The sequence below is a fragment of the Athene noctua genome, chromosome 19 (genome assembly GCF_965140245.1).
Source record: "Athene noctua chromosome 19, bAthNoc1.hap1.1, whole genome shotgun sequence".
Classification (NCBI taxonomy): Eukaryota; Metazoa; Chordata; class Aves; order Strigiformes; family Strigidae; genus Athene; species Athene noctua.
In genome coordinates this window covers 8,388,609-8,412,963 of record NC_134055.1, presented here as the reverse complement: position 1 = coordinate 8,412,963, position 24,355 = coordinate 8,388,609, and the positions used below count along the sequence as shown (strand labels likewise).

The 24,355-nt window shown below is 43.4% G+C and overlaps 1 protein-coding gene across 1 annotated transcript in view; it reads left to right on the top strand.

The window, feature by feature from the left end:
- COL26A1 (collagen type XXVI alpha 1 chain) overlaps positions 1–24,355 on the top strand; it is a 172,291-nt gene that overhangs the window by 108,194 nt on the left and 39,742 nt on the right. Inside the window, exons 4-5 of the mRNA XM_074922925.1 lie at positions 9,370–9,411; positions 24,279–24,340. Of these exons, the coding sequence (XP_074779026.1) occupies positions 9,370–9,411; positions 24,279–24,340 (104 nt within the window). The remainder of the gene's footprint in view (positions 1–9,369; positions 9,412–24,278; positions 24,341–24,355) is intronic.

Genomic DNA, 24,355 nt, shown 5'->3' with positions numbered 1-24,355 from the left:
AAAACCTATAAATATGGCTTTATTAAGGTGGGTTTTTAAATCAAAGTGACTTTTTGAAATATTTTAATGAACTTTAAAAACTATTTTCCGTTTCTTTCCAAAAGCTATGTTACTTTTCAGCAATGTGGAGGGAGGGGGATGTTATTGAGGGGACTGTGGCCATTGCATATATGGCAGTGGATGGGGCAGTGCCTTTTCCATGAGAGTCTTCAACCTTGACTGGACAGACAAAATGACCGGGGGCTAGCATGCCTCTTCTGCTACTAATTTTCATGGTGCAAAATGTAGCTAGGTTTTCTAAGGCTAGATGAATACTACTGGGATGGTGTTGGGGGCTGAGGAGTGAGGAATTTGTGGGCATTTGAGACATTTCCTGTTGCCCTGCAGCTTTTTTTCAATGGGCAGTGGTGGATTGTGCCTTACCAGGAATGTGACAAACTCACTCAATATATGTTTTCTTGCTAGAAGTTAATTGAAAACAATGATTTAGCACATAAAAAATGTGCTAGCATAGCTTGATGATGGTTTAGTGCCTTATATTCCCCTCGTGTTCTTGTCACAGATAGTTTAGACTCTCTTGGCTTAAGTATGCGTGGCAGGTATCTGAAGTCCACAAGCCAACTGGTACTTTGAGTTGGCTATCCTGGGATTTAAATGTGGGTTCAGTAAGCACCACTGAACTCTTGTTTCCTTAGCAGCTGGGAGCTAATGAAACTGTAGAAGCTAGGGCTTTGCATCAGAAGAGACACATCTATTCCAGCTTAAACACGGCTCCATCTCTCCACGTATTGATGACTCCAAAGCTGGCTTCAGTGAAAACCAAAGAGACTTAAACTGAAACAGGGCAGCTGAGAGAGTGGAGCAAAGGGTAGGTGGAAGGGTGTGGGTGGTCATTGGAAAGTCAGGGCTAAACCACTGGCAGTTCTGTCTTGCTTATTCTCTGCCATAAGGGCATGTCTTTGAGGAGAACACTGGACAAGGTTCTTCACTGAAGCCCAACGCCATAGCATGAAGGAAATAGGTCAGAAAGCTTCTCAATAGTGGTCCAAAGAGAGTACGAATAGCTGTGATGGAAGCAGTTTTCCTCTCGGCACAGACACAAGGATATGTGCACATGTATATGCATCTGTGTAAATGAATGTGTAAAAGAAAAGGCACGGGAGTATGTCATCCAGAGGTGGTCTGAGCTAGGATTTCCATTCAGCAGAGCCTGACGTGAAGAGGTTTTGTAGCAACCACAGCGTTCTGTTTCAGGAGGCAGAGGCATTCCAGGCACACTGTACCATCATGGTAAAAATGCCTTTTTTTTTTGGCACAAAGGTAACTACCCCTTTTTTTATTCAAGTGTCACATTTTACCCACTTGCAGTTTCCTGCTTGTATGTTTTGGCTTTTGACCAGGACCTCGGGCTATGTGTGCTCATCTGGTTTTGATAAAACATTGAATTTAGACAATACATCTTCTTGGACATTTCTTCCTGTTAGATTCAAGTGTGATACAAAGCAACCAGTACTTGATCAGTAGCAGACACTGTTTTTATCAAGCATTGTTGGATGTTCATTAGCCATGAAAGGATTGTAGAGAAAACTTTCCACAGCACAGACCAGTACAGGTAGGTGCTTCCTCTTCTGAGCTCTTCTTTTAGCCACTTTAGCAAAGCCCTAGGCTGTAAAGTATGGTGTCCTTTAGAAGTCTGTGTTCACATACTAGGCTATAACATCTCAATTATTTGGCTGGTGTTTATCTTGCTTCTTTTACAGTCTTGTTAGTTTGTTAAGAGAGATAAAACGCTTGTGAGAGATTGAACAGTGGCAGATGAATGGGAGTAGCAACCTCATTAAAAACCATCTCCTTATCCTGACATTTAGGTATCACTTAATGAACATGACAATTTGCAGTGAAGTAATATATTGGGTAAAAATAGCATTTCTCATGGTCTGCCCAAGGAGTATGTGTGACCTCTGTTATTATAGTGAGTCAGTCAGTCTCCATAATACACTTAATATCCCTAATATATGCAAGGAAAGGTTGTACCCATCCACATTTAGTAGACAGTGATCTAAAGGATGAAGAATGGTATTCATCTCACTGAAATTCATCTGTTTACCTGTGCATCTAGTGCTCATTTACACCAGACATCTAGGCTCCCCCTCGGAGGAGGGGAGGTGGAGTAGGAAGATGTCTGAGGGTTGATTTGCATGCCTGGCTGGCAGTAGGTGCATTTCCACTGTCACCACATGATGCAGCACTGTGTTAGCCATGCTGAGAGAGCTTGGGACGGCTGCTATGTCTGTGTGTTGGCACCATCCCACTTAGAGAAACTGCCTTAAATCCGAGCACTGGTGTAGTTCTGCCTGCCAGCACATGTAGCCTGGTCTGTAGACATGGACAGAACAAACTGCTGGTAGCGTTGCTTGCTCATTAGCTCAGGATAACAGCCTGCCCATAGCCCTTCTATCCTGCTGTATTTCAGTGCTGTCATACCAGGAGGCATACAGTGTCCAGCTCACAGCGCTCTTACAGCAGGAGTGGTTTGTATGTGGGAGAACACGAGTGAAAGGGGTGATGGGTGAAACTCCATGGAAGCTGTCCAACTAAGTAGTTTCTTGTGCTATTGGAAAGCCTGTATTGCACAGGAAGATAAAAGATACGCAGACTTACAGACTGCCGTCGTCAGAGGTTTTAGCCTGACCTCAGGATCTGACAGACATGTTTATCCAGCATGAGAAAGGCTGGCAGGCACCGTGTGGACCTCTTTGTTCTCAGCTTTTTTATCTCTTTATGTCTCATCTCCCTCCCTTCATCGGGTGGACTGAAATGAGAGTTGTGTGCACTCCTCTGCAAGCTTCCTGATAGATCCAGTTAAAATACCTCATTCTTGTAGCATGTGAGGGTTGAGCCCTTGAACCTATTCAGCTGGAAGGTTACAATCCTGGAGCCTTCTTTCTGTCCTGGTTCTGGGATTAGGGGTATTCAAAACTGAGACTGAACACTTAAACTTTTATGAGAAAGGCTGGTAGAACTTAACACGCTATTTGGTATTCAGCAAATTTTTGCTCAATGTGGAATTGAATCTTGCAATCTTAAATACTATACTCCAGTAAATAAATGTGATAGAATCCTATTTAACTTGTATGAGTTGCACCCCCTAGAATTCTCTAGGCTACTTGAACCGACTACAAGCCAAAAACCAGAACTTCTTTCCTAATTTTCCAGCTGTACAAATCCATCCTTGGATATTAAAAAGACTAAGTCTTGGTATACATTTTCTGCCTCCTGTATCTCGACCAATTTGCTAGAATTATCAAAGATCTGGTTCTCAGTGTGTTGTAAGTAACAAGTGTATTTTTCATCATATCTTAATCCTCAAAGGCAAGAGATAACTCTCAAGGTAAGAGCTGACACTGAAACACATGATATACCCCCATTAGATCTGTCTCTAGGTCCTGAGATTAGAAGGCAGCTGACAATGTTCATTAATGATACACAGGATGAAGGGGGAATCCTGCTTCTACCCCCTGTATTGATTATTCCACTGATTATGAGATTTATTTTTTTTTCCTGGTACCATATGTATATGGAACAAGAAGAAATACACAACAGAGGTTCCATTTTTTGAAGCATCAGTCATCTAAGCCATCTCTGATTTAAAAAATGAAGTTACTTTTACAGAAACCATACAAAACCGTTGTCAAGACTTATATGAAATACTGTTGTGTCCTAATAATAACTTCTAGCTGAAAAATCTTGGCATCCTGCAGTTTAGGAAAGGGTTTTAAAATTCACCTTCAGTTTTTGGGCAACAGGCAAAACATGTGGCTCTGTTTAGGAGCTATTTTCGTTAAAGCTTGACAATACAGGATGATAAAATACAGCTGCATTGTTTAAACTTTCAATTTAATTTCTGGTTTCTGTCCAAGTTGTTTCATCAATATGGCGCCATTCATTTCAAAACAAAGCTCTTGGAAGGGTCTCCATTACCCCACCACTGATCAAGAGGGTGTTAAAATGTAGAGCCTAATCATGTTCCTGGCCTGTTTGGAATTCCAAAATTGCATTTTTTTAAGTGTCAAATTTGCAATCAGGGTAACTTTCCATGACAATTAGTCAGAATTATTAGAGCTTTTGTTGCCAGGGAGTTATAACTAATGGTGGTGGTTCACTTTTCAAGGCTCTGTCAAAGGCAACATATATCTTGAAGAACAGCCATTTGACTACAACATTGTCTATACTTAACTGCACCCCAATGTCTACTACTGTTACAGTCATTTCTATCCATCCTCCAGGTCTGAGTTGTTGCCACAACCTCTACTGCAAGCTCTGCAGATATAATTATCTACTGAGTTTTGCCTTGTTGCAAAATGGGATTTGTGAAATTGTGACATGAGAGTTCATCCTTGAATGTTTCATTCAAGCTTAGCTTGGTAAGGGCTGGTACTTGAAAGGCTATTAATGCTGCTGATCTTGCTTTTTGCTTTGAATGTTTAAAATGAGCCAAACATAAATATCTGTACAACATTTCTGGATGAACACTCTCTCTTCTCAGTCCGACTGATACCTCACAGTTTAAGTACCTACTTGTGTATTAATGTTGAGTAGGTGCTGAACTTGAGATGTTTTCCCAGTCAGGACTTCCTTCTTGGTGTAGCTCTTAAAAAGTGGGAACGAAAAAAAAAAAAGAATGAAGAAAAAAAAAGATTAAAGGGAAAAAAAAAAGAAAACTGTTACCACAACAAATCAAAACAAATCCAAAGCCGTATTACAGCTGAGCTATCTACCCTATGCTATCTTTTTCACTGTAGACCAGTTTTTTTTCAGACACATGCTACTTTAGCCTGAATGCTGATGCATGAGTGTGTGTGCTAACTGAAGAGCAAACACTTACAGAAAATCTTGCCTTGTCTAGTGTGCAACATCTATTTTAGAGGCATCTGTTTAAGATGCAAATGACCTTCTGTTGGCCTATTGGTGTCAACAGATATTTGTCATCAGCTTCAAGCTTTAGTTAGGTGCTAACTGTGCTGTCTGATACTGGCAGACAACGACTGTGTGTTCATTTTTGCACTTAGTTAAATGAACCCCTTTCCAGTGGCAGTTAAAATTTACCCCCTTCACCATGCCTGCTGCTCCACTCCTGCACTGCCCTTTCTGTTCTACTGACTCGAGCATCTCTGCAGCCGTGTGATTTAAGGAAATGATCTCCCTGAAAAATAATGGATTAATTCTTTTCATATTGGGTTGTTTTTCAGCTATCTCTTTCCTATCTGGTGTATTGTCCATCTGTGAGGTGTAGACACACTGATTCTTAAAACAGAGGTGGCAACTTAAACCAGTTAAGCTTAAGGATTTGTGCTACCTGGTGTCAAACTATCACCTCAGTTTTTAACCAGGAAGCCAGAGCCTGCCTTTTTAACACATACTTAGAACATCTTTTTGTCGACTGACATGTATTTACCTCAATTGCTGTGTGATCATTTTTTGACAAAAAGATCTGGAATACAGCTTTATTGATACAGGGTCCAAGTTGTTCAAACCCCTAGTCCTGCAGAAATTTTGGCCTTGAAGAAAGAGGGAAGGTAATCAATTTTGTTTAATTAAATCAACCTAAACTAATTGTCAGCTAATAAAATAGTGTTGGTCAGGTAATAAAACAGAAATGAAGATTAAAAGAGTAGTTGCCATGAACAGGTGGTAACTCTGTTTCCAAGTTAGACCACATTACTCTCTGGCACAGGATCTCTGAGAATACCTCATATTCTAGTTTTTTTAAAAAATGTTTATGAAACTTATAAAATATAGGGCTCATTTTATAACCAATTTTCTATCTCACCTGCCAAGAGCAGTGGGGGTTGAGCCAGCATGAGGCGGATGCAGAGTTTTAGGCAGCTGTCCAGAAATGGATTCCCTGTGCAGGGCTGTGGAATACATTTCTACCTTTGACTGGACTTTCTTTTGTAATTGTGATTTAGTTTTCTCTTTCTTGTTGCTGTTACAGAAAAGACCTTGTAAACATTTTTTTGATGTCATTGATCTCGACCTGGCACTGTTGTGCAAAGGGAGAAATTTCCTATGCCACACTGTGGATGCTGTCTAACCCTAGATGGACCTTAGTAATAGGATTCCTCTGGATTTGGCCCTTAGTATTTCTGTTGACTCTGTAGTTCTTGCAGAAGGCATAAAACATTTCTCTAATTTTAACTGGAAAGGACTGAACTGGAATCTTTATCTGCTCCTCAAAGTAGAAGCAGAACTTGGTGGTTTGTAGTTGCTGTTAATGGTGGAATAATGAAAGAAAATTTATTGCATAGTGGTTATTACTCAGTTAATACTGTAAAACTATGTGGTTCTGAGATTTTTGTTATGGCTTGCAGTTAGTTTGAAGGCTCTGTGGTGATGCAAGGCTTTTGGCACCAAAGTTACTTGTTGCACTGTCCGTAACTTGTATCTCATACCTGTTTTCTCTGACTACCCATTCCCAGAAATCTCATGCAGGATGCACTTGCTTGCTCTTCTGTTAAATCCTCAAGCCTGGTAAGGCACTGAGAGACTAAATTAATTGTCTCTTCCACATCAGTCCTCCTCCTGAAGAGAGTACAATCACAAAACGGTGTGCTGCATTTTGGGGTTCTGGCTGCAATGACAGTATCAGTTAAAAGGGGATAGCAGAGTTCTCCAGGACAACTCCCCACCTGAAAGTTTCAGCTGTGAGTGCACAAGACAAATGCTGTGTGACCTTGTAGCCTCCAGCATCTTGGGACCTCAGGTTGGCCAGAGCTGGCCTTAGGGTTTTAAAACACAAAGTTTGGCTCTTGCTTCTCTGCACTCCTCTTGCATCTGATGTGCCATTCCCTGACATGGAGGGCAGCTGCTGTGGTCCAAGATAACTAATTTCTAGGCCCTTTGAGATTTGCCTGTGATGCTTTCTTTGGGCTGGTAGCTGACTTGGATAACTGAGCTTTGCTCTGCCTTCTTGCACTTGCAGTCATGTGTCTGCTGTAGCAAAGACAGGGAGCAGAGTATTTTCAACTTGACTTCTGTGAAGCAGGGCACTGCCATGGCTTAAGACAGGTTTGTTACCTATAGCAAGAGGTACCAGAGTTGGGAACCCATTAGATTTGGAAGGATCAGGAACTGGAGTATCTGGAGAGAGGTTTCTGTGGGAGGCCAGGACTTCCCTGTCCAGCTCCTGCCACGTTTCTTTGTGAGGTTGCAACTACTGCTCACGTAGAAACAAAACTGGCATTGGCCATGACACGGGAAGGTTTCAGTAAGTACCGTGTTTTCTATCTTTGCACTTACAGTAATGCTCAGATCCAGCCAGGTTGCTGCCCTGGCTTAGCATGTGTCCTAGATCCCCACTTGCCTGTTCTCTCCTCTGCAGCCAGAGCTGAGGTTGCAGTACGTGCTGACATAGCTTGGAGCCAGCTGGCACTGGTAATGCTTGCAGAAAAGGCTGCAGCGTGGCCAGCACCTTCTCCTACAGGATTTCCCGGTGGCAGGCATTGCCTCCTGGCTCCCAGTGCTCGAGTTGGTGGGGCTAGAAGTGGTGTGAGTGGTACAGCACACGCTGTGATGGCTCATCTGGCCAAAGCCGTGGTGGGGCTTTATGGGAACATCCCCTTGGTTGCCTTGTCTGATTTACCTTGTCCCTACTGATTGTCACTTGAAACCCAAACCTTGGGTTAAACAGGCTGAAAACATTCCTCACGTTGGCAATCCTGTGAGGGGCTTGGGGGCAGGTCCCTCTGAGACAGTATTTCTTTAAGAAAAGGGGAATAAGATAGGGCTGGTCCATTCAGGGCAATTTTCTGTTCATCCATGTCACATACTTGCCCAGCATTATGGAAACAGCTGCTGAGAGTCACACCAGCAGCCAAGTCTCTCTTTACTTCCCTCAAAGGACAGTTCAGGAGGAATGTAACCCTGGTGACTGTGGACTGGACTTGGCCTGTTATCACTGCTTGTGTGCTTTAAAGCCTGAGGTGACACAGAGGAGCTGGAGGAATATTAAATCATCAGCCCTCCAAAGGAATCTGTGGGTTTTAGTGAGTGTCTGAGGTTCTTAAGGGACTCTAGGCCTTGTCCAGATTTGCAGTGATGTCATTGCACCAACATCTCTGTTCCTCCCAGCGAAGGTGAGGAGGAGGACAATCAGCAAGCCTGCTGCTCAGCTTTCTAAGCATCTGCACAAAACCATCTAGGACCTCAAACTAACAAAAACCATATTCAAAGCAATTATCTGATCTTGTTTGTTGTTTTTAATGTGATGTTTCTAGACACTGGTACAACAAACACACGCTTGTAAAATCTTGTAACAGTTGTTTGTAGTTAGTATCTTCAAGATGATTTTATGTGTGCTGATCATGACTAATATACATCACTCCAGTGTGACCGTCATCCTCCAGTGCTGCGGGAAATTTTTGGTACTAAGACAATTATTTCTCAGCTTGTTTAGCATTTTTCTCTTTCCTTTTTTACCCTTCTATGCAAGAAAACACAGATACCGATTTGCTCATAGTGTTTTCCAGATGAAAGTGCTTTGTGGTTCACAGACTTAAATAATTAGGTCTTTGCAGGCCTCAGAGTGGTTTACAAAGACAGCTGGAGTTGTCTTCTCTGGTTTTACACTTGGAGATAGAAAAATCTCTAGAGGCAAGGTTAACCAGCCCAGCTCACAAGCTGGCCCCAGCAGACCTGGGGGCAGACACCCTCTCTGAACTGTACTCTGTTTTTCTAAACATTATGAAATGCTGCTGTGCCCATTCTGATAAAGGCCTCCCTGCTCCCCCTACCACCCAGCTTGACTGTTTCTCTTCTTGTTGGCACAAACTTGGTTTTTAGCATAGGCACCAGCAGCTGGGAAGGTGCCGGGTTCTTCCTCCCATGGCTCAGCCAAAATGATGGCTGCTGCTCGCCCTTCTTGAACCTGGGACCATTTTTTCTCCGTAGTGTGCAGCTGAGGCAATGACTGCCGTTATCCAAAACCAACCCCAAACCCAACCCCAAGCCCCTTTTACATTCAGCCGGAATGGATTGCTGCAGCCTGTTTCATTCAGTAGGTTTTTCTGTGGTTGTATTTCTTGGAAGCATCATCTCCAATAGAGGCATGGGGCTTTTTTACAGGCTTATTTCAGCACTTTGAGAGCACGAGTGTGTGCGTCTGTGCATGCATGTCTTGCTGTGGGTGGGAAGGGGGGAAGTGCTGGCAAGAGTGCAAAACGAGCCGAGTGGGGAGAGCGAAGGCACTTTCATTCCTTACCAAGTTTTGCTCCACAAGCTGAGTAAACTTTTTCTCTGCTGAACCAATGCTGTGCAGGGCGGGGGTTTGACACGTTCCCAGTGATAATTGCCTTGTCTCCCCCTCCGCAGGTTCATCTGGCCGCCAGCACGGTTACTTTTCCAACCAGGACCGTAAGTGGGCAACATGAACATCACAGAAAAGCAGAGCCTAAGAGTGAAGCGGGGTGCACTCCTGGGTGGGGGGCTGTGGCAGCAAGGGGTGCCCCTTGCTTGTGGGGGGAAGCATACGGGAAGGGGTCTGTGAGTCTCTGTCTGCTCGTTGCCTCAGATACCTGGAGGGCAAGGAAAAAGGGAGCTGGAAATGCCCTGCTCCTCTTAGATTCAGGGAGTTGCCCAGGGAGCACCTGGGAAGGGCCACCCTGCTTGCAGCTTTCTTGTTTTCCCTTGGGTCAGGTCTGAGAGGGGACACCAGGCTCCACAGACCCTGGGTCTGTCCCAGGATGCCTGCTGTGCTCTCCTTCTTGCAATTAAAACTCATCCCCTCTGTTTTCCCTGCTCATGCTCCCCATCAGTCTTTGGGGGTGGTATGTTGAGAAGAACCAGAAAGGGTTGGCTTGATGAGGTGAGTGCTGCAGAGTGCTCCCAGGGAAGGTGGCTGTGACATTGCAATTGCAGGCTCTTATGTGAGGACAGAGGTTCATCAGCCACTGACATCCAGCAACCTGGTGTCTCCCTACATCCGAGTGTTTCTGTGACACTCGTGTTGGTGCCTCTGAACAGCCTCCCCTGAGAAAACTGAAATAGTTTTGAAGGTTGAAAGTGAATGAGAGCTTATTTGTTGCTTGTCGGTGCATGAAATCTATGTCTCCAGATTGATGGTAAAAGATGAAAATCAGGGACCTTTGAAGCAGCACATATGCTGAGCAGATGAGTTACTCCAAAGGGCCTGTTTTGTGAAAGCAGCGGTATGCAAGGGCATGAAGAGCTCATGCTAATCTGCCTCTTTGCTCTCCTTACTGAACACATACTCAGCAGAAAAATGAGTGTCCCATAGTCCAGAAGCTCCTATGAAGTCTTAAATTAGGACAAACATCTGTCTTTCTGCCCCTGCCTCTGTTGGAGATGTGCTTCATGCTCTAGCTGCAGTTAATCTCTCTCTGTGTGCTCTGCCCATGGATGCCCATTACAGAACGTGCCTCTGATTCCTCATTAACTGGGGTTGTTCAGCATGGAATTGGCTGTTCATCTCAGGCACAACTGGAGTGGGCAGTAGCGAAGCAGGGCAGAGATGGAAGCCTGGAAAGGATCTGCCTCAAATCTGCAGCTCTGCATCCCTTGGGTGGGACCCTGACATGGAAGATTGCCAACACCTATGCCCAGCACTCACTGCAGAGACCAGAGGGCATTCAGGGTGTGTAATGACTTCAGGTCCTTCCTTAAAATTCTTAGTTCTTATTGTATCAGGAAAAAATCAGTGTCCAAATAGAGAAGTCAGTCCCAGCCCTTCTGGGAGAGAAGGATCCTTCAGTTCCTGTTTCTATCCTCATTGTCTTTCATATTCTCTTCCATGGTTGGGGATGCTATTGCTTACTCCTCTCTGGTACATGGGCATGTCCTGGCACGTGAATACACTTCTTATCACGATGACCCTCGTATTGCAACCGCCACAGAGGATCGAAACGATATGTCCAAGAACGTGCCATCTGCATTTACATCTAAATCTTCTGCAATCCTTATTCTTACTCCTGCCACAGGCCAGTCTTGTTGCTTCATTGTCTTTTTAAAGTGCTGATTTGTTTCCTTGGTCTCTCTCCACTTTGTGCTTCAGTTTCTCCCTTGGTGACTGCGCTTTTCAACATCTGCCCTATTCTGTGTCTGTAGAGGGCAGGAATAGTCCTGCCCCCAGCACATTATGGTCCTCTGAGGAGACGAGTTATTAAATTATTTTAAAATGTGGCTTACTCCATTGCACCCTGCCATGCACCCTTAAGGTTTCATCCAGGTAAAATCTAATTCATGTTATTATTCTGTTAACCAGACAATGGGAGTTAGAGAATATTGGGGTTTTATAGTTTGTGTTGGTTTGTTTTGGTTTTTTTTTTTTCTGACTGTGCTAGGAATTCTAATTTTCAACAATTTGGCCCAAGATTCCTCTAGTTGTCTTATGTTTGAAAATGTTTCCCTCTGTCGTTTGCTCTCAGTCATTTAGCTTCCAAATAATACACTGATTTTTAGGATGTAGGGTAAACTCTTTGGAAGTATGGGGCCAGGCAGCAAGGCAGAGATGTATTGCCCCTAGTGTGGCTGGGATTTGCTCTCTGAGGCCTGGAGGGGGAGGTATTCTGAGATGAGCAATGAAATGTGCAGAAGGGATTCCACAACTTCCCTGGAAACTAGATAAAAAAATTTGTGTGGTGTAGGGTGTACATGGCACCATATGACATGAAGATTTTCTCTTCTCTTTTTTAGAAGGAAACATGCCAAATAAGTAGAGAACAGGTAGACTGAGGCCAGGAGCACTGTAAAATTAGCCTCTTCCAACTGCAATGTTCATTAACTTTGATATAGGCAGGACCAAGAGGGAATAATGGAGAGCTAAAAGTTAGGTCTGTTTTAAGGTGCAATAGAGATCTGACTGCAGATGCTTTTCTCTTTTCAAACTAAAGAAGTTGATAATTTGCCATTTCAATCCAAGCGCCTGGATTGCTTGAATTGTGTCATGGGCTTTTTCTACCCTTTAGTGTTCTGCATCCTTGGGAATGTCACTCCAGGCATCTGGCCCACTGTCTTGGGCAGGGTGGGAAGGTAATATGGTGTTATGCTTATGTACTGGAAGTGCTTCAGAAGTGTGAGTTGCTGCTGTATTTCTAGAAGGTTTAGAAAAGCCTGTCTGTTTTCTGTAACACTGTGACATTCCTCGTAGGCTCATAAGCACTATGAGAGAGTCGTGCCCGAGTGCAGCAGATGCTTCTGGCCGCACTCAGGCACCTTTGACCCTACCCAAGGTGGGTGTCTCTGCCTGGTGTTTCCTATTGGCTCTTTCTAAGTAATCAGCCCATCAGAAACTTCAGTTTCAGGGACTAAAGTGGAATTTAAACTATCTGAATATAGTCCTTTGTGTCAAATCAAATGATTTGTTAAAGTGAGGCCAGATTTTCAGGGAGAATCAATCTTTTTTATTAGATCAACTGATGTGGAAAAAGCAGACAAACTTCCAGGCTTATTAACCCTTCTTCTGACCTGTGTTTGTATTACAAGAATGGAGGGACCTGTCTACCAGGGGAGACTGCTTTAGGATATGCACTCACACCAACGATTCCTCAACAGTCTTGGTCTGAGCACAGACAGACCTGGGTGGCATTTTTGGGCATGCTTTTACATTTTGGGGGGCGGGGGATTTGTCTCCCTCTGTGTTTGGACACTAGATGTTACTACACAACAAATAATGGGCTCTGCTCTGCAGCTGACTCATTGTGCAAGTCTGGGGCTAATTACTGAATCCCTCTGTGCCTCAATTTCCATCTGTAAAATGTCACAGATGCCCACCATTCATAAATCGCTTTCAGATTTCCAGATGAGGTGCTGTGTAAGTGTAGAATAGTGTTAGTTTATGCATATTGTGCTAGAGTATAATATAAAACACATGCAACAGAAGAGCCTCACAGATGTGTCTCTTTCAACTGCAAAAGGCAAGGCCTGGGCTGATGATTTAGCACAGCACTAATTGGGCTAAAACAGGAGATTGATTTTGTACTGATGCAATTGTCACCCTTGAAGTCCTCATTTACCAACAGTTTTTGGAGATAGCCCAGTTTTTTCCTATTGAGGAAAACTGTAGTGTCTTGGGTTTTGAAGCACAGCAATTTATAGCAAATGTCGACGTTTTTATAGCAGCCCCCACGCTGGCTGTCCTCACACTTCTGGAAGGGGACTGTTCCATTGTTTATTTTGAATGAGCGTCTCGCTTGGCCTGTAGCTGCACTTAGCACTTTTTTGCTGCCTGCAACCTTTTGGTCATATCCTACTCTCAAATTAGGCATTTGACTGAGACATTTCCATTGCCATTACTGGGTGTTGCATGCACAGGAATGCCCATTTATTGATAAGAAAGCTGTTGCTGTGGCTGCAGAAGAATGAGCGCTTGGCAGCAGTTCAGCATTAAGTCTTCTCAAAGTTTGAAGGATTTGTGGACTGTGATGGTTTGGGTTCGAGCAATTAACTTTGGTGAAGTGCTTGAGAGTGTCTTCCAGGCACATTTCATGGAGAAAGATGAACTTAAACACTTAAGAGATTTGATTTGATGAAGTGCCCTTAAGTTTCCTGATTGTGCTGTTGGGGCTATGAACTCTCACTGGGTACGAAACCTAGGAGCTCCTTTGAGTGCAGGAGAATTATGGTTGTTCCTTCCAGTTGCAGTCTGGCCCTGTGCTTGTTTGAAAGTGCCAACTTCATCCCTATTTGCCAGCAGCACCATGTAGCAGCAGGCACCAGTGACTGTGCGTTGAGCCTCTGAAGCTATCCTCTAGCTGTGTAATTTTAAAACCCTGGCATGAGCTTATTTGCCCCGTGTATTGTTGTCTGCTGCTCAGAAGTGATTACTGATGCTGAGCTGTTGTGAGAAGAAGGTGCGGGGTTGGGAGGTTGGGGAGGGGTGAATGTGTCTCTGGAGATATCCGGTTCCTTCTTGGTGTATTGCAGACAAATTGCACCATTCTGTATTTGTCCATTTTGGACTTGCTGACTGTTCTCCCCGTTCCTCATCAGTGCTCAGAGGGAGGGTCAAAATTCATTGTCAAATCCTCCACAGCTGTGAGAGTAACATAATATTGAGGCTGAGTGCATGGGGTGACAGGCGTGGGAGAGAAGACTGGCTGACGCCCAGCCTTACCCAATGCTTGCCATGTTCCAGGAGAAATCTCCCCAGATGCTGGGCCTTCGTTCATGGGTCTAAATTTGCCATTTAAGGCTATTTTTAGGAGAGTTTCAAGGTGGAGGCATCTAGAACCTCAAAATGAAGCTACTCAAACTACCACCAACATGATGTCTCTTAGAGGTCACGTGTTATGGTGCTTATTGTTGTGTAGATATCATAAATCAGAGATAGCACAAATAGACAAAATGTGAGTAAGAGTTCAGTCCCATCAGAAAGTAAATGGATCCCCAGATATGGAAGTATTTGGTGAATTTTTGGTTAAAAATAACAACATGCGGGAATTCTGGAAAACAGTTTGATTATGGATATCCTCTGATTTTTCATTCTAGAATGAGTTAGAGAGGTAGCCTGGGGTAGCTATTTTGAAGAGATAAAAATCAGAAGCTGAAAATGAAATGTCCCTGGTTAACCCCAAGTGGATATTTCCTTTACTAATTTTTCTTCATCCAGAAGTTAACAAGGAAACAACAAAAACAAACCAAAACTATAAGTCCTTTGCACAGCCTTGTGCTAGCCACTAGTCTGATGTGAGTGTTCCCTTGTTCTTCACATCATGGGGACGTAATGATATGAGGGATTTGCAGGTTCTCCTGACCCTCCCAGTGTCCCTGAATGTCTCAGAGAACAAAATTTCAGCTGCAGAGAAATGTGGAGGGGATTCCTCTTTCGGCTGCTCAGATCTATAAGGACCATTGAAGGGCTCAGGGGGATTTAAATAAAGGCCAGCAAAGGGTAATTAGCAGAATTAGGCAGAGTAATGTCCTCAAGAGACTGACTATCTTGTGTCCTTGAATCATTTCACTCCAGCTCCCGAGTGCTGAGTGACACTCATTAGCCTTGTGCAGATCAATGGTGTGTTGAACAAGGGCTGTGGGGTGCCCTGCAGACCCCCAGGGAGGAGTGAAGTATGGGCAAACCTGAAGCAGAAATATTGATGTGGGAAATCAAAGCTTTTCAAAAATGCCCCTGGCAATAATAGTAGTAATCATCATCATCATCAGAGTGCATTTGCTGTAGAAGACATGGATGTTGTAAAGGCATGAGCAAACACAGTATTTTGATGAATTTCTCTGAATTCAAACCATCCTTTTCAGTTGCTTAAACAATTGTTGCCCTTATTGGTCTTTCAGCTAATATGATGTCTTGGCTAAAGGAAACCAGTGCTAAATGTTCTGGATGAGGAATCACTAGTGCTTCACTGAGCATCCTAGACGTAACATGTTTATGAGTTACAGGGACTTTGTGCAGAGAGGAGACGTCTAACCCTAGAGGCATCTTGCAGCCTTGCAGGCTGAAGTGTAATAAAACTCAAAGCAGGGGTAGAATTTAATGTCAGAAATCCAAACTGGAAACAAGATGCATTTTTTTTATAGAATGGTTAACTTTGGATGCAGTTCACTAAAGAAACCTGGGTTGTCTGGCTCTAGAGCGTCTTTCTGAAAGACATACTCCAGTTAAGCACACATTGTTTGGCTCGAGACTGTGAGAGATTCTCTGACCTGTGATACACAGGTGCAGAACCAATATTATAAGAGTCCCTCCAGACTTCACGGTGAGCCTCGATTTGAATGTTTCCTTTTGTCCTGTCTGCTTCCTTATTTCATGTTACATTACACCATATTTTGACTGCATTTTTCCCCTGATTGCTTCTCCCAGCAGGGAAAAGCAGCCTCTTCTGTAAGGGATGTGAGACTATCTCAATTCAAGATGAACTTTCAAGCGTAGTGGGGTTCCCATACGTGCTTGGACTGGGGTCAGGTGCCGTTAACCATCACTCCATGTGATCAGGGAGTGATAGTGGGTATCAGAGGCTGGATTTTGGTGTAGTGAGGACTGGAGCAGTTACAGGAGGAGTGTTTTCCCCTGGGAAGGAGCCCCAGCCCCTGTGGGCACTGTGCTGTCATCTTCCTTGGCAGGAAAGCATGTGGGCTCCCTCCTTTTAGTTTGGGGACTTTGAGAGATCTAGCCCTATGTGTCTTTATTTTCTCTCTTTTTATTTGCTCTGGTGTGCTTTACAGCCATGAAGCGATACAGTGGTGAAGCAGGGGAGCAAAAGTCTCACAGGAAGGTTGTTTTGTACAATATCAGAAGTACTGAGCACCCACAGTACCACCAGTGTCGCTTGGGAGCACCACGTTCAGCAGCTCCATAGACAGCAAAACTTCAACAAACTTATGCTGGATAGGTAAAATCTTTATTATTAGGGTCATTTCAGTCTTCAGGCACTATGCTGGGCTACATTAATAAAATGTCCTTGGTGTTTCTAAAAATAATAGGTAATACATTTCTAGCAAAACGTGTTGCATCAAAATCCAGCCATTCCCTGCGTAACCTTACTCTGACAGATAAAGATGGATTGAACACGGATCTCACAACTCGTGGCTGCCTGTGAATAAATGATCGTGATCTAATTCCATATGCTAACAGAGCACAGGCCTAACCAGAAAAATAGATCTTTGGCGCTGTGAAAGAGCACAAATCCCCAGGCTGAGAGTAATTATGTTTAAAATTAGTTAGTGGTGTGGGAGTGTGCATGTGTGAAATTTTAAATAAAACAATGTGAGTGATGTGACCTGTTTAAGAATAGACCTGGGTGAATAAGGGAGGTTTTTTGGGTTCATTTGCCAAACCAAAAAATTGGAAAGAAAAATGATCTGGAAGAAACTGAAATAGAAATTTTTAAGGTTTTGGCACAAGGCAATAACTAAAAGATGGGTTTGGGTCAACCCAGATTATTTCATTTGACCCAAAGTGAACCATTTAGTTCCACTTAAGACTATTTAATTAGTTAATTTCATTTTTAATTTAAATGTTTGTTAAATTAAATGTTATTTCAAAACTTAAGAGTGAAGCATGTCATTAAGAAACTATGAATATAATATTTAAAAATCTGGAGAAAATATTGCAAAAATGTAAAAAATTGCCCCCGTTTTTTTCACTTGAAACTATGTACCGAATTTTCTGTGGGTTCTTGAATAGTCGTTGTTACTCCAAAAGTGCATTTTGTGGTAAATTTTCTTTTCATTCAGTTTTGCTCAGGTTTTTTTTTTACAGATACTTTAAAATCACAGAGTATCATGGTAATGAAAAAATATTTATTGCTTATTCAGGGAAAAAATGCTTTTTCCTGTTTAAGAAGGTAGAAGCAAGTAGACATGATAATGAAGTATGAATATTTTACAAGCAGAAAAAGATCAGATAGCAGCTCTCATAAGAAAGGAAATCTGAGCTGCTTTTTAAAGACAGCCAGGCAAGTTAAGGGTAAGGGTTATTATAATAGAGATATGAGAGACATTACAAATGGAGAAATTTGGGCAGTGATTGGTGTCTCCTAGCAGAGATGATGAATTATCTGTAATGATGGTAAAAAGGCAAAAATATTCTATAGATGTTCTGCTTCCTTTTGATAGACAGCCTACTAACTCACAATTCACAGGTGCAAATAGAACTTTCCATTCCACAAAACCCTGATGTGAAAACTCGAAGAGAACAAACCCTCTTTGGTCAGTGAGACAGTCTTCAAATTTCTCTGAGCTTCCAGCTCCTTATTTGTGAGATACTTTAATTATGCTAATGGTCATGCTGAGCAAAAGTCATGGGGCTTTGTCAGTGCTGGCTTTGAACTTGGGAACTATGTGTTGAAAGTGAGTAGCCTATGGATTTTGGTAGTTTTTTGACCCAGAAAGGGGCAAAAAGGAAGATGCTCTCTTCCTCCTCCCTCCTTCCTTCCACGCTTGCTCCTGGGTCAGACCTGGCCTTGCCCAGCCACCTCTGTACTGTGGAAGGAGAAGGGACGCTGCAAGGTGGTGGGGTGTTCTCTGCACGTCTGGTCTCTGCACGCGTAGGTTAGAGCATGCGATGTTTGCAATTCAGCAAGAATACATATTTCCCCTGCAGCTGAACGTGCTGACATGTTGTGGAGAGGAGGAAGCGGATGAGCTTTTCTTTCTTCGGTGGGGTGTCTTGGGCTGTCTGTCCCAGCATCGCTGCTGTGGGAGACCCCAGCAACCTGGGCCCTTCCTTCCCTTCTGCCTTTGCCAAAAGGTGAATATTTGCGATGCACACAACAAGTAAATATCATGGCAGTAAACTGAGAGACTCTTGCAGCTGAGTCGTAATGATCCTACACTAAACAAAACTTGGAGAGCTTCTCCTTAGAGGAACAGTTCTTGCTCCAGCTCACTGGGCCCTGAGCCGTGGCCAGGGTGTACAATATCCCAGTAGGAGCCCTTCCCTCCCACAGCTCTCCAGGCTTTTGATTCCTGTTTGCTATTCAGACCAGAGGCTACTGGGTGACACAAGTGTTCCTCCTCTCCATGGTTGCTGTCAGCCCTTTGCCTTTCACATGCTCAAACCCTGTTACAGAGCTACAGACATGACTGGTTCTAAACAAGTACAATTAATAAAGTCTATCTAGCCAACATCTGACTCTCATTAGAGGAAAAGTGTTGAAAAAACAGATCCCAGGTTGGCTGTGATTTATGGCTTGGGCCTGCTATCCTTCACAGGCATTGGTGAAAGCTTTTGCAAAGGGCCAGAACATAAACTACTTAGGGAAAGTCGGTATCCGTGTAAAAAGGCTGGCAAATCAGACAAATTAAAGCGGGATGGAGGTGCAAGCCCCGGCTGGTTGTCCCCTACTGATGGCCACCTAGGTAGGCACAGGAGATCTGTGTTCATATTTCTACTGTGGAATTTGACTTGAAATTTCTTTTGTGCTGGAGTTGAAAGTGTCTTTTCCCCCCCCCCCCCCCCCTCCCCGGCTAAACTGTGTGTATGTGTGTGGCAACAAGTGGATGGAGGGGTTAGTCGCTTGGTGGTTTATCTTGTGAGTTGCCAAATGTACTATCTGTGGTGCATAACATCTCAGTGATCCCTGAGTTGACAGTAGAAGTTGGCTGTGCTTCCGACTTCCCTCGGGAGTTTCTAGCTTCAACCTTTTCTCCTTGCAAAGAAACATGGTTGTATGGACTAATTTAGCTGACTTCACCCATGCTCTTCCAGATTTGTTCAGAGACTATTTTGAACTTGTCCTGGAGAAAAGTGTCTACTAACTGAGAAAAGCTGGTCTCCTTCTTTCTTTGAAAGATAAAATTTTCTTCAAACTGGACGTACTCAAGTTGTGTGTTCCTGATTTGTAAGACAGTACACCTTGAACTGTAACGGTGTAGTGCATGGAGACCTGCTCCGAGTAGTCCTGATTGCAGAGTTAAAGCTGTTGTGTCGTGGTTTGTGGAGCTGCTGTGGTGTTCCGGGCGCTGTAAACATGGGCTGTCGGCATGGCCTTCACGTAGCTCTGATTTGCTCCCCCTACCCTGGGGATAACCGAGTTTGTCCCCTTTGTACATGTCTATTTCCGAAAAGTGCAATGGAAGTGGTGGACTTTATTATATGGAAAGAGAAGAGCTGCCAGGCAGGTTTTATCACAGAAATCAAATATACTCATTTATGTCTCTGTGTGTATGTAACAGTTGGTCATTTTTCATCCTCTGACCTCGGCTGCTTTACAGAAGAAACATTACACTAACAATGGATGAAAGGAAAGTAAGACTCAGAGGAGGAAAGTGCATTGTTTAGGCCCCTGAGCAGGTTGAAGCATGAGCTGCAAATGTAATTCTTATGTCCTGAAACTTAACTGTGTGCTATGCCCCATTGCATTGCAAGGTTGAAGTTTCTTGTAATGGCAAAATACAAAAAAATATTGAAAAAACGGGCTGCAAAGATTTTTTTGTTTAAACAATGGCTGTGATTCCAGATTTCTCTCTCCTTTCATATGCTGAAAACCACCTCCTCTCTCTCCCCTCTGAAATATGAATTTTGGAGTAATCCATCAAGAAAAAGAGAGACGGAGCCTTGATCCCTTGACTTCAGTTGAGCTGTGCAATTTATATCTACTGAGCATTTGGCTGTAGGGAAACCAAAAGCCCTTTTAATGTTCTGCAGAGACTCTGGGTATACAAATGATCATGGGCTGTCAGAGCTGAGAAATGGGGCAGAGATGCCAAGAGGTTTATTTGCTGTTTTGCACAAAACTCTGACCTAAGGGCCTGTGGTGAAAGTTGGGCTGTTTTGGGTTTTTTTCCTTCCCTCAGTGCCTCTGTGATAATTGTGCTGAAATCATTAGAGCCCCATTGTTATAAAGCCAGTATCACACCTTTCGTGTTTTGAATGAGGAGTCTGAAGACTTGTGGGGCTTTCAGCCTTGAGCAGCTGAATTGTGCAACTATTTACTAATGTAATTATGCAAACGCTGCAAAGAGGGAACACCAAGTTAGCAAGGCACCCAAAGTCCGTCATTTGTTGCTGTAAATCGCTTGACATAGGAGCATATGTGGAGTGGAAGCCACAGGCTTACAGCCCGGTGCCCATTTCCAGCACTGGAGGCACTGGCTCATCCTTTAATCAAAGATGTGTCAAACGTAGCAACCACTGGATCAGGGTTAAGTGGGTTGCTGCTGGCACAGGGTACATGACTTGCTTTCACCAAGTCTACCACATCTCTGGTACGTTAGACTTTTCTTTCCCTGCAGTTGCATTGCTTTACCCACACAGCCGGGGAGGGGAATGGGAAGGGAGAGCTGTGCTAGGACAGTAAGAGCGAGACATTACGGAGACAGACTGGGTGTCACGCGATATGCTGGTACAGTCTCCTGTTCATTATCTCAATTATTTATCCTCCCTGCTGGAACACTTCTAAAACAAATCCTACCATGTGTTTTGAGGTTGGGCTTCACAGAGTGAAATCACAACTCCTTTCTCGGAGTTTAGCTGGAAAAATACAAATCTGCCAACTAGGAATATGAGGGAAATAAACTGTGGTTCTGTGTAGCAATAAGTGATGGGTTTCTGCAGATATGGAAACCGTCTGCTCTGGAGTTCCAGGTCAGAGAGTATGTGTATTTGCCCCAACGTTATATCCGTTGCATGTGAAATGATGATGTGAGATTCTCAAGTTCATTTTAATAAAGCAGACTGCGTTCACCCTGGTCAGAAAATGCAACTTCAGAGTCCCAGGTCTTGGAGCCACCAGCCATCTGGATTAGACACTAAATACTTCAGTGCATAGTAGTCAAGGAAAATGTTTATTAGCTTGATTTGTCACCACCGTTCTCAGGCTTTCTGCAAGGATGGATAATGACCATAGACCTTGAAGCAGCCGGGTCCCCAGTGTGTTGCGAGCAAGCTTTGAAAGTAGTTTGTGTAACTGCAGTAGTGAGCATTCGTCTCTGTGTTTGAAAGCATCATCTATCTGTTGGTTAGCAAAATAAATGTCATAAGGATTTGCTGACAGGGTGGCTTCCTTTAGTAAGAAGATCTTTTGCATTAGGACGTCCACTTTCTGGATTAGTTAAATGTTTTTTGGGTCCAGACTAAGTACCTTGGGTGTGGCTCTGGGTTTCCAGGCATTTCACAAGTGAAAGGATCAGAGTTCAAATCCAACTTGAGCTTAAGTATTTTCTCTTTCTGACCTGAGCTGTGTTTTCCATATGTTTCAGCAGGCATCTCTGACATGAAGATGATACTAGTACAAATCTCACCATGCAGTGGCACTGCTGCTTCATCCCCACTTCTGTCATTTTGCGCATTTAAATCTAGCCTGGTGTGTTGCAAACACACCTGAGATGGCTCTTTGAGACACTCTTCCAGAGCAGAGAGGGCTGCTGGACTGGTGCTGTTCGTACACTCTGTCTGGCAGAGACGATCAGAGTATCCTCCCCACTGGGAGCTGGTTGATTCACCCCTATGCAGAGGGGTAGTACAAGCCCTTTTTTATGAGCTGAGCTCTCCAAAGAGAGCTTAAATGATCAATCCATCTCAAATCATGCACAGAGATGGTTTTCAGACAGTTCAAGTCAGTCTCTCTAAATATATGGGTGTTATTAATATGTGCAAGCCAGCAGAAGGGAGAATAGGACTCCATATTTTATTTGCTCTGTAACACATCTGGTATGCCTTTTGACTCTTGGGAGCACTGGATTTATTCAGTCTTATCTTTCTATGGAGATGAGCAAGATCAAAAGCATGAAGCTTGTTACATGCAGAATGTAATTCCCTGTTGTACACACCACAAGCAGATCCAGACCAAACAAGCCTCACACATTTCCTTCCCTGTGGGACTATGCACTTATGGCACTTACGTATTCATGGGCCAATTCAAAAAATATTGGCCGAAATCTATTGTAGAGAATAAAAATAAACAAATGTTATTTCCTATTTGGTAAAAAAAAGTCCATGTCAGTACTGACCTGTGAGGAAATCCCTCAATCTAAGTTTTCTTGAACCATCAGATGCTTTGTCTGCAGAATGTTAGGTATCGTGAGGTGGAAGCTCCTTTGGGAAGCTACACAGCTCCTCATAGAGGGTCAATAAGAGAATTTCTTTGGAAAGTTTATGCAATGGGTGATTGGTTGCCATTAGCACTCAAGCAATCTTCTTAGACTGTAAATCACTAACGTGGAACAGCCAAGTATCCTGGCCCTCCAAGCCATGGGCTAAAATCTTTGCATGGCTGAGAGCCATCAGTACATACCGTGTGCTTCAAAAAACTGTCAAGTGTTTGTGGGTGAAGACTGGGGAGATTCCTCGGGGCTCCTTGTGCACAAGGGGACAAAACTTATTAGGGGAAACAACTGAGTCTTAGGTGTCGGGGAGATGTTTAGTCAGGCCAAAACCCATGTTCACCCATTCCTTGCCATAGGTAGGCACTGGGTTTACTCAGCATCCCCTGCATCATTAAAACCTCAGCCTGAGCTGCATCTGAATTAACGGGGCTCAAGAATTTTACAGGTCAACCTCCCCAGCCCCATGGAAATATCAGGGTTAAATATTTCTTCCATTAGATGAAAAATTTAAATATGTCTATATTTTAAATATGGAAATAATTGATAAATTGTTGATATTTTAAATACAGAAATAATTAATAATTTTTCTATATTTTTAAAATTTTAAAAATATATCAGGGTTAAATATTTCTTCCAGTCAATGAAAACTGGCTCTGGTGCTTAAGGAGTCCAGAAATGCACACAGATATGTATTTCTCCTCTGTGGGACATGAGATGGCAGTGATTCATCACCTGAATATGGATGGTTTATTCTCTGAAATACTTCATGCTGCAAGTCATTTTCCATTTTTAAAAACTGCTGCTCTTCAGGAGTCAGGATAGCTGAGTGGTCCAGTCCGAGAAGCTTCTCTGAGAGATGGGAATGGGCAGTTCAACCCTGCTGCAAAGTGCGAGTTGTTGATTAAATCTCTGTTCAGGGCTTTATCCTCCTTCTCTCACTTTCAAATTGTTGAAATGAAAACAGAAGCAAAGCAGCAGGCCTTCTGTTTAGATAAGTGATGTTCTTTGTATCAAGCAATCATTTTAAACTGCACTCAGAGCCCATTATGTTAACGTTTGTTCTTGCTGAGGCATCCTGTCGAGACCCCTTTAGTAGTTGCTGCCTATCTGTTGCTTCTATGCTGCAAAGTGAGATGGAAACCAGTTCGTGCTGCAGCTCCAAGCCTGCCTCAGGCCTGGGGTCTTTCTTGGATTTTCTTGCTGTCACTGAGACTGATGATTTCTTGTCAGAGTGTTAACAGGGCTTGGGAACCCAGGGATGGAACAGGACTCCACAGAGATGGGCAGTTTGTGTGTTCATTACTTTCCTTGGTATTTGACCAGGACATAGTATAGGAGAGGGTACAGCACAGAGCTGAATGGAGCAGTGGCTGTGCAGCCTGATACCCTGAGAGGTGGGAGCATGTCCCACACCAGCTTGCATCCGTGGCAGAGCAAGTATCTCTGCTGGTGACAACAGGTCATGCAGGTCGTCACCATGAAAAGTCGTAAAACTAATTTTTTCTTCATTTACCTTCTACCTGTTGGGAACTTGGCTTCACGCCCTGCCCTGCTAAACATCCCCAGGCAAGGTTCACGTAACGTGGCTGTGGCTGTTTACCTCTGCAATGGATCTGAATACTTACTTTCCCCTCATAACTGATCTTGAATCACTTTTCTGTCTGCTTTGGATCAAAAAGGGATCAGGGTCTGCAGACTGAAACTCATGGATTGAAATGCAAAGTACATAGAAATTTTACATCATTTTGTTTTGTTCTTTCTAGAATGCATGAACTGCACGAGACTAGCAGATATGACCGAGAGACTAAACACGCTTGAGGCCAAGGTAAGGACCCGCCTT